At 38.9% G+C, this 18750-nt stretch overlaps 1 protein-coding gene across 2 annotated transcripts in view; it reads right to left on the reverse strand.

Annotated features, from left to right (window-relative positions):
- Map2k5 (mitogen-activated protein kinase kinase 5) overlaps positions 1–18750 on the reverse strand; it is a 251656-nt gene that overhangs the window by 80782 nt on the left and 152124 nt on the right. Inside the window, exon 17 of one of the 2 annotated variants that reach the window (XM_048332405.1) lies at positions 1339–1368. The exons of the other annotated variant lie outside the window; for it this stretch is intronic. Coding sequence (XP_048188362.1) covers positions 1339–1368 — 30 coding nt within the window. The remainder of the gene's footprint in view (positions 1–1338; positions 1369–18750) is intronic. 2 annotated transcript variants of the gene reach the window in all.

An 18750-nucleotide genomic window follows, 5' to 3' on the forward strand; every position in this document is an offset into this window, starting at 1 on the left:
TTGAGAGATGTTTAGGGCCTCTTCTGTTCACATTCAAGATTTTATAGGATTACATAGACTGGCCAAACTGAATTGTTCAAAAATTTCTGACAGAATAAAGAGACTTACTAAGATAAAAAAATCTAATGAGCTCTAAACCCTGAAAATGTGATTTTAATTTGATGGGCTACCTATAACTAAACAGCAAAGCTGTATATAGTAAAATCTCACTACATGTGTGCCATATAGTTTTATTTTAGATTTTTTTCTTTAAGAAAAGGATTATATTTAAACAAAGAAGTTTACACATTTTAACAGCAACACTAACATTCTCACACCTAACAACCTGGACAATTTCTCTTCCACTTAACTGATGACTTTAACTGTGAAGGAAAAGGATATGAGACATTTTAGTGAGTGAAGGCTCTTTAAGTGTTCACATGGGTATCAAGAGACTATGCTTAAAACTGATTATGAAGACAGTAGAAAGAGCCCTCTCCTATTATTCAATAACCATGTTTGTGATGCATCTGCATAATCTAACCATGCATAAATTAGTATGTGTAATACAACACTTATTTGCATAATAATAGCAAGTTAATAGATGCTTAAAGAGCAGAGACCAACACCACCTTTAAATCAGACATGCCTCCAGGCACTTTGGCCTGTACAGACCAAGATGCCAGAAAAAACAGTGAGCATCAACCAGAGGAAAGGAGTCAAGCCATTCATTTCTCACCCCTCCAGACATCCCTCTTATTTTCTCCCACACACTGGGGAATCATTTCCAAACCACAAGAAGGCTTTAGATTTTAAGTTCTACCACCTTCGTATAACAAACATTGTAAAGAAATTATAAAGATTGGAATTCATAATGCTAGCATAATGCACCATTTATTTTCTTAGAAATATAGGAAGGAGTAAAAATTTTAAAAAATGTTAAACATTATAAAATTGGGGAAGGGCTATTGGCAAAAATAATGGCCTACATTAGATATGTCCATGCTTCACCTTAATTCTATAACTCAAATAATTTTAATTCAATCAAAAAGATTAAAAAACAACAACAAAAAAAAGCTGGGCCCCTCTTTCATGCTCCGTCTGAGTACACAGTAGAGGCCAGGCTAAGGAAACACATTTCAAATGATCTGTCAACCTTTAACAAAGGGAAAAAAATCTGGAGTTAAAAAAAAAATCAAAAATCAATAGAGACTTCTAATGACTCCTTTAAGATATCACTTTTCAATTTAACAGGACAGATTTATTTGTATGTGGCTCAAATGTTCACAATTGCTCCCTGCACCTTCATACATAGGAATGAATGTCACAGTGGCAAACGGCAGTAATGAACAATCTTACCTGAGGATATGGAAACCTCCCAAGAGCAAGCTGGGAAAGGAAATAACATTTGTCTAGTTATAGATTTGCATGCAGGGCAGATCTCCTTAAGACAGACAAGTACTAAATTTCAGAGTTGCATCTAGCAAATATTAAAAATAAAAAAGCTCAAAATCTCCAAGCATGAACTAAATTATTACTGTAATTACATTATGAGCTGTATTTAGAATGGACATTCTTTTTAATAGACAATGTTGTATTCCCCAATAAAATATCCTCAAGTTAATAACCAAGCATTATTCTTACATAGTTTCTCTTAGGAATAGTCTCAGCTCTGTGGGGCATTATTCACATTACATGTGTGTCAGTTTCTTCTAGACAGAGATGTAAAATTCGGCAGGCTTATAATATGGGAACATCTCCTTGATCCTAGTTTACAGATCTGTAGGTTTTTTGTTTTGTTTTTTCAGTTATTAGTTTAAAGGAAGGGCTGTAGGAACGCATGAATGGACCACATTATAAAACTGAAAATTATGCCATTATTTTCATCCACTTGTTAAGTTTTTTCATCCATTCCTAGTCACAGTAAGAAGAAAAGTGTTACTGACAGTGGGAGAAATAGCCATTGTAAAACAGTCAAGTCAGAACTGTAGGTCTGAGTCTGAAACTGGGCAAGTGAATCCTTTGAGCTTCTGTTTTAGCTTGTTTTGTAAACTGTTTTTTGTTCTGGATTAGTTGCTTAATTTTGCTCCTTAGATTCTCACATGTAAAAACAAAATCACTCAGGCAAAAAAAATAGGCTCGAGGTAATGTATTAAGATCAAATTTAACAATTACACATAACCAATTTAAAGAAAATAAGGGCGAAAATTTGCATTTCACCATGTGGCCCAGCCTTGAACCTGAAACCTCACATATATACCTGTAATTCCTTTCAGAATAGAATAGCAACATCAGGGAATAAAAATCCCCGAGTTCCAATAAAGGGGTTCCCACATAGCTAATCAATGGAAAACCAGGGACTGACCCCAACACTGTGATTTAACCTGGTTCTTTTCAGCATATCATATCTTTCTAGTTCTTGAGATGTTGCACACTTATTTACAAAATACTGAGGTTGCTTTGGAACCTCAGTGCTGGGCACTGTCCTTGAGCTTTTCCTTTCCTTTTTCTTCAAGGCTAGTACTCTACCACTTGAACCACAGCTCCCCTTCTGGCTTTTTGGTTGGAGATAAGACTTTCCTGCTCCAACTAATTCTGAATACCAATTCTCAGATTTCAGGCTCCTGAGAAGCTAGCTAGAATTAATGGGGTGAGCCACTGGTGCCCAGTTCTCAAAACATTTTTTAAACTTCTCTCTTTCATGTAGCAGAAGAATACCTACTTCATTTTGTTAAAATTGATCTTGAATTTAAGATTATATCCTTTAGCATGTTGATCATGTAAATTATCTGTAGACTCATATAAATAGATATGAAGGACCTGAGGTTTTCAGTTTGAGCATCATTAATATAATATGAATAAGCCGTATGACCTGGTTAGGTGACTGCTCTGAATGAAAGGGCCAAGTGTGTGTGTGTGTGTGTGTGTGTGTGTGTGTGTGTGTGTGTGTGTGTGTGTGTGTGTGTGTGTGTGTGTGTGTGTGTGTCTGGAACACCTAGTGTTAGTTCCTTGTACTCATATCTTGTATACGAGATATACATTAGGTCAGGCATCAGTGGCTTACCTCTGTAAACATAGCTACTCTGGAAACTAAAGTTGAAAGGAAGCTGTTAGGAGCCACCCTAGGCAGACAAATCAAAGAGACTCATTACCAATTAACTAACAAACAGCTAGAAGTAGAGGTGTGGCTCAAGTGGTAGCGTACAGTCTTGAGTAGAAGTGAAGCAAGAGTATGAAGTCCTGACTTCAGATCCCAACATGGATACAATATATATACATACGTAACATACATATTGATATAAATATGCATATTTATTTTAAAATTATAAAGCCAAACTATCATTTCACATGGCTATCATTAATCCTGTCAAGTATAAATAACAAAAATACAAGATAGAGTACAGGAAAGAACAGATATTCACCTAAAATGATTTCAGAGTATTGTGTTATTATGATTGTTTCTACATTGTTATTAGTCAGGAAGGGGAAAGGCTCTGTTTCTCTCTCTGATCCCATTCTACCCCTAGCCAACAGGCTGTAGTTTGTCCCAGATTTTGAAAAGATGGTGTGTTTCTAGTCAATAAAAGTATGATTACTTTACTGCTGGGAATGTGGCTTAGTGGTAGAGTGCTTGCCTAGCATGCATGAAGCCCTGGGTTTGACTCCTCAGCACCACATAAACAGTAAAAGCCAGAAGTGGGGCTGTGGCTCAAGTGGTACAGTGCTAGCCTTTAGCAAAAGAAGCTCAGGGACAGTGCCCAGGCCCTGAGTTCAAGCCCCAGGACTGGCCAAAAAAAAAAAAAAGAGTATGATTACTGACTCAAGAAGAATCACTGTCAACTACTATGTTGCCTATATCATTCTGTACTGGCCTGATAAGCAATGACAGATCACCAAAAGCTGTTGCCTAGCACTGTGCTTATCCACAGACTAGGAACTTTGCTTACAGTTCTATTTCAAACTGAAGAAACAGCTACTAGCCAAGGGAGGTCTTTTACCTCCTAAAGCTTATATATAAATCACTATACTACATGTAGAACATTCTGTCTCAAGTCCATATACAGCCACTGTACCATTCTCTAGAGTACATACTGAATGTATCCTTGGGTACCAAGGGAGAATTCTGACTCCATGCTGTACATGATGGCTTAAAACAAAGAACAGGAAAGATAATGCAAAAATGTGAATTCCTCTCAGTTCAACCCTAGAGCCTCCAATTCTCAAGTCATCATGGTTCCATGGAGAGGCCAGGCTCCAGCAGATGGGGGAATATGTGCTCATCTACAAGTGGTGCCAGGTCAGCAAGGGCTGCTAATAGCATTCGTTTTTGTAAAATACTGCTATGTAGGAGAACGGAGTAAAACTGAAAGTGTGAGCTGGTAGAGGAGAGCTTCTCGGCCCTAGTTTGCTTGAGAACAGGTGACAGAGCCTAAAGTGGGAAACAAATCATTCTTGGGTCTGGCTTTATTTTCTGCGTATTTTCCTTACACTCAGAGAAACTCCAGTCCTACCTGCCAACCATGCCTCTGGAAAAATTGCTTCTAAGCTGGGCACTGATAGCTCATGCCTATAATCCTAGCTATTCAGGAGGCTGACACCTGAGGATCATGGGTCGAAGTCAGCTGGGGCAGGAAAGTCCACGAGATTCTTATCTCTAATTAACCAGCAAAAAATTGGAAGTGGAGCTGTGGCTCAAGTGGTAAAGTGCCAGCCTTGAGCAAAAAAGCTAAGAGAAAGCTGCGTGGTGGTGGCTCATGCCTGTAATCCTAGCTACTCAGGAGGCTGAGATCTGAGGATCATGGTTTGAAGCCCGCTGGGGCAGGAAAGTCCATGAGACTCTAATCTCTAATTAACCAGCCCCAAATCAGAAGTGGAGTTGTGGCTCAAAGTGAGAGAGCACTACACTACCCTTCAACACAAAAGCTTAGGGACAGCACTCAGGCCCTTATTTCAAGCCTCATGACTAAGGGGGGAAAAATTAAAAAGCTGAGGGACAGTGCCTGAGTGCAGAGTTCAAACCCCCAAGTAGTACACTAGTGAACACAGGCAGCAGCACCGGAAGCATCACCTGAAGGCCCCAGCAGAGGAATGTGCTTCCTATATATGCCTTCATCTTTCCAGGTTGAAGGCAGTAATGGTGTTCATGTTCTACACTATTTGTCTTACGGCAAAGTGGAAGCAAATGTATAGTCAGGCCCTAGAACCCTTTTTATCAAGCTCTATTAGGAGAAAGTAGAAAGGAAAACGGGCTCTTAGCAGATACAGCTGCATGAAGAACAAGTTCATGATTTTGTCAGAAGTCAAAATAAACACAGAATCCTTACGGGGAGCAGTAGCACATAGGCTCTGAGTGAGTACTTCAGACAGACGGACCTGGGGCCATTCTATGCTTTTTACCCCTACTGGTCTATTAATCTACTTGCATTTCCCCAGTTTTTATTGTCAAGGTATTATAAATTAGGAAACTTACAAAAGAGAGTATGTAATCTTCCCTGAAATGGCCTGCAGATATGTCACTGTACTAAATGTGTTTCAGATTTAATGAAGCTTTAATGTCCTTTTTAATTTTGCCTGTTTCTGTATCACCAGGGGTCGGGCAAGGCAATCAGCACTCAAGAGGGTGGTTTGGTTTAAAACTAGAAAAAAACTCATTTGCTTATGAGTTGCACTGTATTTTCTTAATTAAATTTACTGAGTAAAATGGTTTAAGTTCAGCCAACCAATGACCTTTGCATGAAGATTTAGATTTATAAATAGGTTAACAGTTAAAGTAAAGGGAAAAAAAAGCATTGCAATAAAGCAAACAGATTAGGGCTAAGCCAATAGAAATCTTTGCTTTCTTTATCATCTTTATAAAAGAAGCATTTAGTATAGGCAGCTTAAGATCAGTTTTATTTTATTTATTTAATAAAAAGTACATTGGAACATGTGGATGCACACAAACATCAGAAACCCATCAAACACAAGTCTCACATGCTTTTTATTCCCAGGAGGGGAGTGGCTCACATTACAAAATACTTGGAAAAGCTTTACTTATTTTGGGTTGAGACAGGAGGAAGGGAGGGCATTCTATTTAATGTAAAGTTAAAAAGTGCATTTTAATTCCAAATGCTTAAGATTTAGAAGACTGTTCTTTGTAATAATATATTATATAAAAGGCAAAAAAAGAGGTAGCTCTGAAAATGGTTAATAGTTGGTGACATATTTAAATAACAGGAAACCACAAACATCTCAGTACAAAACTAGGAATGTTGGGGCTTGAATTGAGGGCCTGGGCACTGTCCTTTAGCTATTTGCTCAAAGCTGGCACTTTATCACATGAGTCAGAGTTCCACTTTTGGCTTCCTGTTGGTTAATTTGAGGTAAGAACTCTTCAATTTGTCTGCCAGGGCTGGCTTTGAACTTCCATTCTCAGATCTCAGCCTCCTAATTAGTTCGGATTACAGGTGTAAGCAACCAGCCCCTTGCTCTCTTACCAATCTTTATTTGTTCAAACAATCTATAAGCACATATTTTTGGTGATCATCTACTTACACTGCCATTGTAATGGGACTACTTTTAAATTTACAGTTATACTGAAGAGCATTGGGTTATTTTCATTCTTAATTTAGGCATTCTATGTTTCTTGGCATGCCTGCAAATTGAAAATAAACATTCTCAATATTGCTGAAGGAGGAATTTGAAGTCTGAAATGTTCTAAAATTCATTCTTAATTACCTCGTGCACATTGTACACAATTAAATTTCCATTTAAGGATTTTGCATTTAGATTGTGCACTGAAAGTTAAACCTTATTTCATAGAAATTCAACAGCCACTCTAAAAAATTCAGACACAGGGCAACGTAAAAACATCAGACTTAACTACTGGATTACATGAAATTCCCTAGGTGAGATTTCATCTCAAGACCAATTTAGATAGTCCTAGGGAAGAGTTTAAATCATCTGAAACTATGCTGGTGAAGAACCATAATAAATATTAAATACCTTAAAATCTATCCTAAGATTTTACTTTTCTTCCCATGTATCAATTTCACTGTCCTCTGGTTGAATGGTTTAAAAACAATCCGAAGGATATAACAGCAATTTACCAGTGTTAAAATGCTTTGGAGGTTAAATTGACAACAAAGAACACAGGAACACAAAGCGTCTTGAAGTAGGGTTTCAATTAAATGTGGAGGATTTAGTAATGGAGGACCAGAAAAAAGAGAAAGAGAGAGAGAAGGAGAGGAAGAGTTACAAATTAATTTAATCTTCTGCCTATAGTTTGCAGCTGCACTCCAAAGTGTCTAGGGCTTAAGAACAAAGCCTTGAAAGGCCTTGGAGTGAGGAAAGCTTCAATTTTTAATGTATAACGCCATTAGCTGATAACTTGTGGAATCTGCAACCCCTGTGGAGGGGCATAAGTGCCAGTAACAGAGACTGATGAAGTGACATATTTGTTCATGTCTACAACTATGAGAAACAGGGTTATTACTGACACCATCAGGCCCAACAGAAATATGCCCTAATAACCTTTGGGACCCTCTACATGATCAGTTCCCACTACATCAAATATATTAAAATCAAAACCTAATTCACTTTAATTAAAGACAATTAGTTTGTTTTACTATTATTGTTTAACTTGCATGATATTGTAATACATTCCAAATTAAAGATGGGATAATAAATTTAATGAAAGCCTCAAACTGTGTACACCTTTCCACCTATGACTGCTGAATGAACTTTTTACTGATTATCTGTTTTAGGAAATTAGAGAACACCATCATTAAAAGCGGTATAGAATTATTTCATTCTAAAGAGGAAAATAGTGGAATCATGAATATTCTTTACTTAGCCAACTTTTCACATAATACTTCCCTATGTATTCTAAGGCTTTCTTTAGCACAGAATTATGTTCCAATGGAGGTACCACAGCTTAATTAATCTGCCTAAGATCATACTATATAAGTTGGTGGCAAAGCTTGTTAAATTACTAGAATGCTGGGCTTTACAGATATTTGGCAATGAAGAGCCCTGTGTGCAAAGGCTGGAGCGACTTCAGGTAATGTGGGTGAACCAGACTACAACTCATTAAGTGAGTGCTATGTTCTCTGGAGAGCTTATGAATAACATTTTTTTTTTCTTCTCTTTGGGTAGGAAGAGACTCAACTTGAGATTCTCATCAGGAGTGCTCCTTAATAGTGCTAACATTTAAAAAAGAGCTACTCATCTTCACCAAAGTAAATTTATTCTAACCTAAGGAGCTCAAACATACTAGCACAAAGAAATTAATCAAGACCTCTTCTATCATTCAGTAACTCCTGCTTTCCAACCCAGATTACTAGTAATAACACTTACTTTGCAGGATAGCTTGGCAAAGAGATGTTTTGAATACAGTGGTTTTGTAAAATTCAAAACAGGTTTCTTACTGTGGACACTTAATGGGGAGAGGGCAACAGTAATTCACAGGCACAACACCCTTCTACAGGCTCTTTAATTGCTTTATTTGTTTCACTGTTAAGAATGATTGCTTGCAGTAGCCTCACCAGAAAGCTGAAAAGCATGATACATTGCGGTCTCAACCTGGGCAAACTGTACCTAAACTTACACTTTATTGCGGCTTAGTTTACAATCTTCACCTAATATAGGGTTATATCCCAATGCAGCAGGGGGATAAATCATCCTGGAATATTACTCCGGCAAACTTTAGCTGTGACTGGAGCATATGTGCTTTCGAGCCACTGAAGCAAAGGCCCATAAAATACACTAATTACTGGAAGTTATGGTCACTGAGTGATTGATAGCACTCTGCAAGGCAACTTCCTCATTTTCAAGCTCTTCTGACGGGCTCATCCGCCACATAGCAATTATTAATTCATGACCCACCCCTCAGGCACTAGTACCTTTACTTCTAATTCTCCTGCTACCAAACTACTATTCCAGCTGGACACTGTCTTCCTTCATTCTGATGGCTGGGTAAGGATGATAAAAAGTAGATCTCAGGCTAAATGATATTGTTTTGAATCTTTAAACATTGCTTCGTCTTCTTAACCTTGCCATCCTAAAACACATACTTGCCTCCTTCTCCCATAATGCTGTTTTGTTTCCATTATTTTCACTTTTTTTCCCAGAGACAGAGACTGCGAGATGCAGAGAGATGAGTATGTGTGTGTGTGTGTGTCTGTGTCTGTGTGCATGTGTTTATCTGCCTGTCTACATATTTGGACCAAACTTCAGCTGAACATAACTTCCAACTGTGCCATTGTAAACACAAAGCAGTTAATTGTTCAATTATTAAAAGAGAAATCCTTCATTAAAAAGATCCACTTTTGTGGCTTTGCAGACAGTAATTGTTTTATGTTGATTTTCATCAGCAACTCTACTCAAGTAATGCTAATTAAAAATATCTTAGTATATAAATTCCTAAAAGTCACATCAAGGCAACCATAAAGGTCTCTTTTGATGGCATTTGGTGCATTAGAAGAGATTCAGTGACAGATTTTGAATTAAAGAGAAAGTTCAGTCATGAAGCGTGAAAGCAAACCTATCACTTTTCTAGTAGAAAAAATCAGTGTTCTTCAAGTGTTTGCCCAGCTCAAAATACAATACTGAGGGTGGTTTTCCTGTCTGGGATCTGAGCTGATGAGGCAGATGAGTGTGAGGAACGCTGCCCCACCTGCCTATATCCTCTCAGGACCTGGCTCACACTCTACCTCCTCTTCTTCCTCTTCTAGTGGGAATCAGTGTCAGAAGATTCTAGCAATAGTTTTGTAGACAAGTTCATGCCACTCTCTGCCCATATTTTTCCCCTGGGGCTTGTATCACCATCCATCTTGGGATAGTTCCTAGCATGTTCTTTCTGACTGCTTCTCTAATGCTTGGTAAATTTTCATCTGTCTACAGGTAAACTCTGAATCATGCACTTCTATATTCTCTATAACAAAACAAATGCATCAGAATTAGCTGGGTTTCCCCCCCAATAGATGTAGTATAAGCATCGGCTGATTACGACCTATCATGATGGTGTTGTCTCCTCAAATTTGGTCAATTGGTGGCACATAACTTACTTGCTTCCATGCTATATAATGCCTTAACAAATACAGGACAAAAACTCTTTAGTGTTCATTGACAAGGACCTCTTACTTATTAGCACATCATTGCTTAGAATGATTAATATCTACCACTTTCACATACTTAAACATTATGATGAATTTGGATGACTCCCTTCCTTCCTTCCTTCCTCCCTCCCTCCCTCCTTTCCTCTCCCTCACTCTTCCTTTCTTCCTTCCTTTTCCTCCCTTCCTTCCTTCCTTTCTCCCCCGCCCCTCTTTTTTTTTTTTCTTTCTTTCTGCTGGTACTAGGGCTTGAACCCAGCACTTTTGGCTTTTCTACTCAAGGCTAGCACGCCACCATTTGAGCACAGCTGTTTCTGGCTTTTTAAAGGTGGTTAACTGGAGATAAGTCTCACAAGCCTTCTGGCTCTATCCTCAGATGTCAGCCTCCTGAGTAGCTAGGATTATAGACATGAGCCTCTAGTACTGGCAGCTTATATCATACTGAAGACTTACAGGTACAAAAAGGGAACACAGTTAGCTGTCACCAAATATATCCCATGTGCTTATTAACTCATTAACCCTTTGTATCTTCATAAGAAATGATACCCTTCTAAGATGCTTGTGTAATGCTGACCCACATGTTCTGACAAGAGGCTGACAGGTCTCTTAAAGGCCCGCCTAGAAAGGCTTCCAGCTCTTAACTGGCTCTTTGGCATCATGCAGCTGTGGGCATTTGGGAAAACATCAGTGTTGGGGTCTAGTCTACTGAGTTCAACCTAATCTATACTTTTATCTCTAGACATTTCAAGGTGAAGGGCGTCACAATAAGATGTTACTTTCATATTTCTCCCTAGTGCTGCTGCTCCAGCTGGAACCTTGTCATCCTAACCCACCACATTAATCAGAACGTAACCAACACCACTTCCAGAAAACCTTCTGCAGTGTATTGTTTCGAGAAATGGGTCTACCACAATCTACTACTTGCAGATGCTCTTTGCAACGTGAACTTATTACTTGTTCACCAAGAATCTATGTTGTGATCAGCAGAATATGCCAGGCACGATCCTGTATAATTTCTGATGTTGGCCTACAAAAGATTTAGTTTTGACCATCATGGGTTTGAACACAAGGCACTAGGAAGTCTGAGCTAAAGCATGAAGGGAGTGTGGAGGAGAGAAGAAAGCAAGAGAAGGAGAACATGAGAAGACACAGACATGCCTCCTCACAGGCACCAGGCATGCGGGTGAAGCCATTCTGGATCCTTGATTATTACCCTATATTCTATGTAGGATGGCAGAGCCCTGCAAGAATTCCTGATCCACAGAACAACTTACTTTTAAGCCAAGTTTCAAGTTGTTTATTAAGCAGAAGTGAAAAACTGACACTGACCTCAGCTCTCAATTTTCATCAGTCCAGTTCCATGTGCCGCCACTGAACTGACTCGTCAAGGAACTCCCAAGGGCAGAGTTTGGACTCTTACTGCCAATACAGAACAACACTACAGAAATGCTTACTGATTGCATGGAATTTTCACTTATATCCTATCATAGTCAACAGCCTTGGTGACTAGGTTATTTACTGTGTTTCCTTTGAAAAAAATTAACTAGGACTTGGTTTCTAGAAGATAATTTCAAAACCTATCAGGACAGTGTAAAGTGTATAGCTACCCAGTGAATAGCTAGCTGCCTGGCTACGAAGACTCAATAATTCAGTCTTTCCCTCTATCTAGATCCCTGCTCACTTAGCTCAACTGTTTGTCTCTCTTTCTCAAATTCTGTAGCATAATAGAAGAAACAGACTTTAATCTATGAGTCAGGGTTGCTTGGATGCCTGCTGCTACCTGGTCTAGGCATTTAGCCTTTCTAGAAAAGACCTTTGATTTCTTCAGATATCAGTTTCCTTACTTGAAAAATGGGAAGCTAAACACTTACAAAATGGAACCATCTTTGATGGCTCAAATTATTATTTTTTCAGTAATTTCCCATCACGGTAAGAAGCTTAAATGAGATTAAATACATATCAAATGGCTTGGTGAAGTGTTACATACATGTCAAGTGTTATGCTGTCATCCTTCTTGTTAGAATGATACTGAGCAAGAGGATGCCCAGCAACTAAAAAGAGATGTAGTGCCAAGTTTTCTTGCAGAAGAGAAAAGCTTCCCCAGTGGTAAGAGGAATGATTTAGCAAATTCTAGTGTCTTCCCTTTAACCACAAAAACTAACCCCCCCCAAAAAAACCCCAACAACAACAACAACAACAAAACACTGAACTCTCTAAATGTCAATATGTGTAAAAGAACTTCCTAAATAAATGTAGAAAATGCCGAAATGACTATCATCCCATTCAGAAACAGGATGTAATATGGTTTATAGGATCTTCAAAAAAATTTTTTTAAGTCAGCCCTAAGATCCTCAAATGAAGTACTGGTAAAATTGTATGATCAGTATGTTTTTTTAAAATTTTTATTGTCAAGGTAATGTACAGAGGGACTACAGTTACATACTGTGTAAGATAGTGAATATATTTTTCTTTTTTCTGAATAATCACTTAATTGTCAAAGTGATGTACAGAGGGGTTACAGTTTCATACATAAGGCAGTGGGTAGAGTTCTTGTACAATGTTACATTTTATGACTGGTTATCTTAAAATTAGCAGCAGCAGCTACCCAAATGATTAGTCTCATGGAATTTTAGTTGATATATGTCACTAGGAGAGTGGTTTCTTATCTCTTAGGTCACAAGAAAAAAAAGTGAACCCATATCAGTGGTTCCTATCATCTTGTTGATTTCTAACAGCCTACAACGGTCAGACATCCTCTTGAAAAAATGTGGGCTTCATGGAAGCAGTGACTTTTTCCATTTTGTTTATAGAAAAGTCTACAGTGATGGATCAGGTCTTCCCATGTAGTAGGTAGGCACTCTACAGATATGTGCTGAGCAACTAAAAGACTATTTTGTCTCACCTCATGTCTGTCTCTTCAAGGAATTTCTTCTAAGCTGGAAGCAATAGTTGGCTCACATCTATCATCTTAGCTAAGGATGCTGATCTGAAAATTTGAGGTTTGAAGCTAGCCTAAGCAGGAAAAGTCCATGGCATTCTTATCTCTAGTTAACCAGCAGAAAACTGGAAGTGGAGTTGTAGATGAACAGGTACAGTGCCAGCCTTAAGCAAAAAAGTTCAGGGACAGCTCCCACACTCTGAGTTCAAGTCTTAGCAAATGCCAAAGGCCAAAAAAAAAAAAAACAAAAAACAAAAACCCGTGACAAGTGGCCCTTCAGTCCCCAGAGATAGAAAGTACATTTTTACTTCTAAAGGCAGATGCATAGGGAGTATAATGATCTACACACTAGAAAATTCTTCATGTCAAATAGATTTAATAGAGTGCCCTGAAACTTTTTTGTTTTAATTTTGATTTTAGCATGGTTATAAAGCACCAATTTGTCCTTTTCTATTGATAATCCTTCAAGCATCTAAAGATGGGTTGTCAGATGTCAGTGCTATTGTCTATTTTATTTCTTTTTTCTCTATATCAATACTGTATTTATTCAATGTTTAATAAATTCCAAATTCAGTATATTTGTATACACACACAATGATATGGTCATATGCTGTGGAAAAACTTTGAAATCAGTCTGAAATCCATCAAAATAATAAAATGCTCAGCTGGGACTGCTAGCACCTGCTCCACGATGTTCTGTCAATCTCATGGTTGTTTCTCGTAGCTCTGATCACAAAGCAAGGCAAGGATGCCGCAGTCACTTTGTCTGCCGTGTTCATTCACAATAATCCCTGACAACCCTGGAAAATGCACATTTAGGCACGGTAATCTGAGACAGCTGGATCCCTTCACAAACCTTGCAAGGGACTGAACCAGCCAATTCATCATTTGCCAAAGGGTGATTTTAGCAGCTCCATTTAATTCACACAAAATATAAGGCAAAAAAAAAAAAAAAAGACAATGTAAAAAATCAAGTTACAGAGAGGGGAGTAAAAGCAGGTGAGTGGGTGAAATAAGCTGCTCCATGTCCTTTCCTCCACTTTCTTCAGTAGAAGGGAGAGGAGAGGGCCTAGGATGGGGCTCCAGGACCATGCCGACTCCATGACTACCCTTGCATAATCTTCTTCTGAAATGTCCTTTGTCCTTGGACTCGTCCATTTTTATGCCTTCTAGTAGTTTTCAGCAGAAACTTCTGATCAACAGGTAATATATGGTTCATTAGAGTAGTACACTGAGCATACCATAAAGCTAATTCTACTCACATCCTTTAAAAGATTTGTTAAAAAGAAGAGAAGAAATTATCAGCATCAGAGTGAACATCAAATTCTGAGCCTTTAATGGTCTAGAAAAGCTGGTAGCAGCTGTTTCCTTATAGGACACCCAGTGCCATCTATCACCCTTCAGACCAAAATCACCAAGGGGCTGAAACAGGAAACAAAGTCACAGCTGGAGATCCACTAGAGACAGCTGTCCCTGGTTTTTTTTTTTTTTTTGGTATGGATTCTTTTATATACTAATAGGTAGGAACTAATATTTGCTAAGTGTGTGTGATACTTTTGGTTTTATTTCAAAAAGAATTCTTTTTGTTTTTTTGTGTTTTTTTTTTTTTTTTTAATGTTACATAGTCCAGGCTGGCCTTGAAGTCACAATTCTCCTGCCTCATCCTCCTTCCCGAGTACTGAGACCACAGGTGTGCGCCTCCCTACTAGGAAACTTTATGGGGAAGTTATTGCTAAGTGAAAGTGTTTACTAAATAATATTCTATTCCCACTTTCAAGAAATGGAAGTGTTTACTTTCATTTCTTATGCTTTTCTCTTCACCTTGTAGACTAAGCATGAAGGAAACAAACTTATTAAATAAAATAAATGTCAGCAGCAGTTTAAGCAAAGTGTGTATTAAAAGGAATGAATGGGTTCAAACCAACTACTAGGGTTGAACACCCCTCCCCACAAACTCATGTTGAAACTTAATGGCCACTGTAAAAGTACAGAGGTGAGAACTTTAGGAATTGATTGGATCATGACATCTCTGCCCTCATTATCTCAGAAACAGAAAAGTTTCTTTTAAAAGTGAGTTCGGTCTGATTTCCTCTTTTATTGCATATAAGCTTGCTTGCCCCATAGTACAGCAAAAAGGCCCATCAGATTACAGCCCCTTCAACCTGGACTCCACAGCTTCCAAAGTCAAGAACTGAACAGACTTCTGCTCTCTGTAATTTATCCAGCGTGGCATAGAAGTACTGAATGGGCTGAGACACTGCCGCTTGGAAGGGGAGGAATCTGTCAGGATTGTCCTCATTATAGCTGTGGGGCCAGTGTGTAAATTCAACTCTGATTAATCCAAAGTCTGAGCTCTTTAACAATCCAAGAGCTAAGATGACAGCCTTGATTCTAAAAGTGACTTCAGAGAGAAAATGATAAACTCTCCATCTAACTTTGGTAGAACTTTCTGTCAGGGTGTTGGGCTGTGTGATTTCTTTTTTTTTTGTGTGTGTGTAGATGCAAGGGCTTGACCTCAGGGCAGGGCACTCCCCTTTAGCTCTTTTGCTCAAATCTGGCACTCTACTACTTATGCTCCATAGCTCCATTTTGCTCATTATAGGAGATAAGAGTCTCACAAACTTTCCTGCCCTGGCAGACCTTGAACTGAAATCTTCACATCTCAGCCTCTTGAGTAGCTAGGATTATAAGCATGAGCCACCAGTGCCTGACTTTGATAGCACTTAAAAATTACATTTATTTCCATTTACACAGTTCAACATAGGTTTTATGTGCTTACAGATGAAGGCGGAATATCATATACTTCTTTTTTTTCATATGATGAATCTCTCCTGGCATCCATTAAACCATAATAAAGGCAAAAATCTTGCCAAATGTTATTTAGAAAGAAGAAACAGCGTTTTTGATTTGTTGTTGTTTTTTCTTCCTATCGTTGTTGATTTTGTTATTTTTTTGCTTACCTATACTAAAACCAAGAGGAAGGAAATCTCCAACAGTATATAAACATTTCTCCTACATTATACTACTAATGTTAAAATACCTTCTTTGATAATTTCCTCTTCTATGTTTTCTCTGTTCTTTCTTCCTGGGACTTGTATTTTTCATATTAGACTTTATGATTGGTTCTCTAATTCTCCTTTCTCCATTTTCTGCTGTGGCTCTCAAAAGTTATTTACAGCATCCTGTTCTTGTCTCCTGAGGGGAGTATTTTCTCTTACCCCTCTAAAGATGTCATTGGTAGTTCATTTGGACATTTTCCTCCTGCACAATTTTTGTTATTTTAGGCCTTGGTTCTTACTCCAAAGGTTTTCCTCAAATGTCTCACTGAAAGGAACATGCTAGAAATTGCTCACGGGTGAAGCACGCCTTCTAGGAGAATATGATGTAGCTGGAATGTCAGGCTGAGAAGCTCTGAATTGTTGGGATTTCCCTAGAGTAGGTCTCTGCCAGCTTCCTGTCTGAAAGATGGTCCTGACAATCAGTGTCCTGGCAGTAGTGTGTTAGGTTTGTTTAGTGCCGGGGAGCACTGTTATACCTGTTAGGAGTTAGAGGGAGGGAGTGTGGATCAAACGGCTTCACAGCTTTTCACATAGACTTTGAAATAGTCTCTTGGCCTCACCTGCTGCACTCCTAGCTTCAGATGACTTGGTAGCACCAGGTCCTAAGTGTTTGGGGTGTTTCACAGTAAGTCTGGCTAGTTTTTGGTTTTTTTTGTGCCAGTTCTGGGGCTTGAACTCAGGGCCTGAGCACTGTCCCTGGCTTCTTTTTGCTCAAGGCTAGCACTTTGCCACTGGAGCCACAGCGCTACTTCTGGCCTTTTTGTATATATATGATGCTGAGGAATTGAACCCAGGGCTTCATATATGTGAGGCAAGCACTTTACCACTAGGCCACATTCCCAGCCCCAGTCTGGCTACTTCTTGCTTTCTTCATCGCTGGCTTAGGGCTCAGCAATTTTGGCTGTGCTAAATTCTTATTGCTGTTCACCTTTCTCAGATCTAAAATCTGGTGGTGATTTGTCCCCTTTCTCACTTGTCATTATGGTATTATGACTTTTCTGATTATTTTTAGTGGAGTTAAGAGGTGAGAGTAGAAGCTATAGCTTGCATTCTACTCATCATCTTTTAGCAATGCTAATTCCTTCTAAGGAGTAATGGCTTAAATTTCTCATTGTAATCTATGCTGAAAGCTCTGAAGTAATGCTTCCATCTGACAATAATGAAACTGAGGCCTACAGAGATGAAGTGACATGGAACTCAGGTGGAATCTGTGACTCTGATAAGCCTAGACCTCTTCTTCATATATAAACCACTTGTGATCTATTCAGAAAATGTGAAGAGATACTCAGTTAAAAGGCTACATCAAACTTTCGACTCTGATCTCTACAATCAAGACCTGCTTCAAAAACCATTATGAAATAGAGAGACATGGCCTAAAAAGATTTCTCCAGCATACTCAGTGAGATTGTGCGAGGTAATATAGGAGACCACGAGAGAATCCAATTTGAATTACTATTCTATGAAGTACAATACATGTTAGATTCCAGATCTAGATGAACACCAGAAGAGAAAGATAATAAATGCTTTGAGAGGTGATAGGTGTTGGCATTATAAGAGAAAGGAGTATTTAAATTGTATCTTGAGATGAAGAAAAATAATGCTCCGTAGAGAAAGTACAGCACAGTATTCTATAGACTGATTCTATAGACTGATTTTTACCTTGCTAAAGGTTAATTCTAAAACTCAAGGATGGTCTGTGTATAGAGCTGAGTAGCAAAGCATTTGCCTAGTACTTGAGAGGGCCTGGGCTCAACCCTTAACACCACAAAAAAGAAAAAAAAAAGTTTTTTTTTGTGTTTTTTTTTTTTTTTAAAAAAACACCCATCCAATTCAAGAAAACCTTTTCTTGTCAAATCAGAACCCATAAAATCTTTAGAAGATGGTGTTACTTTGATGACAATGACCTTGTATGACTCCCTGAATATGTTCAACCTATCCTGAGACATTTTTCTAAGCCATGGTCCTTGCTTTCATCATTTAACACATCATTCAAACCACTTCAATAAAACAGTGATCACGCTGAAGAGAGGCCTCACAGGACTAGATGACACACCAATTAACCAAGCACATCAAGCCAGATTGCTCTGTCCCTCTGACTCAGGAGACTGGTGGAGAAAGGCAGCAAACAAAGACAAAAAGAGTGAGAAGCCAAGTGAAAAGAGCAAATGTGTGTGCTGAAGATGGGCTTTCGGTCTGACTCTTGCAAAAGTCTGACAGGCGCTTCCTCAAGACAGAATCACTCACCAAAGCACGAACTTGCGGCACACACACCAGGTGAGAACAGGCCTGGTGCCTTTTTTTTTTTTTTGGCCAGTCCTGGGCCTTGGACTCAGGGCCTGAGCACTGTCCCTGGCTTCTTCCCGCTCAAGGCTAGCACTCTGCCACTTGAGCCACAGCGCCGCTTCTGGCCGTTTTCTGTATATGTGGTGCTGGGGAATCGAACCTAGGGCCTCGTGTATCCGAGGCAGGCACTCTTGCCACTAGGCTATATCCCCAGCCCGGCCTGGTGCCTTTTGAAGGAGACTATTTTTTTTTTGTTTGTTTGTTTGAGACATGGTTTCACTAAGCAGTCCAGGCCAGTCTTGAACTCAAGATCATCCTGTCCCCACCTACTGAGAACTGGGGCTGCAAATGTGCCCTACCATACCTGGCTCAGTGCCTTTTAAATGTGATACAGTAT

This window comes from Perognathus longimembris, chromosome 23 (assembly GCF_023159225.1).
Source record: "Perognathus longimembris pacificus isolate PPM17 chromosome 23, ASM2315922v1, whole genome shotgun sequence".
NCBI classification, from domain to species: Eukaryota; Metazoa; Chordata; class Mammalia; order Rodentia; family Heteromyidae; genus Perognathus; species Perognathus longimembris.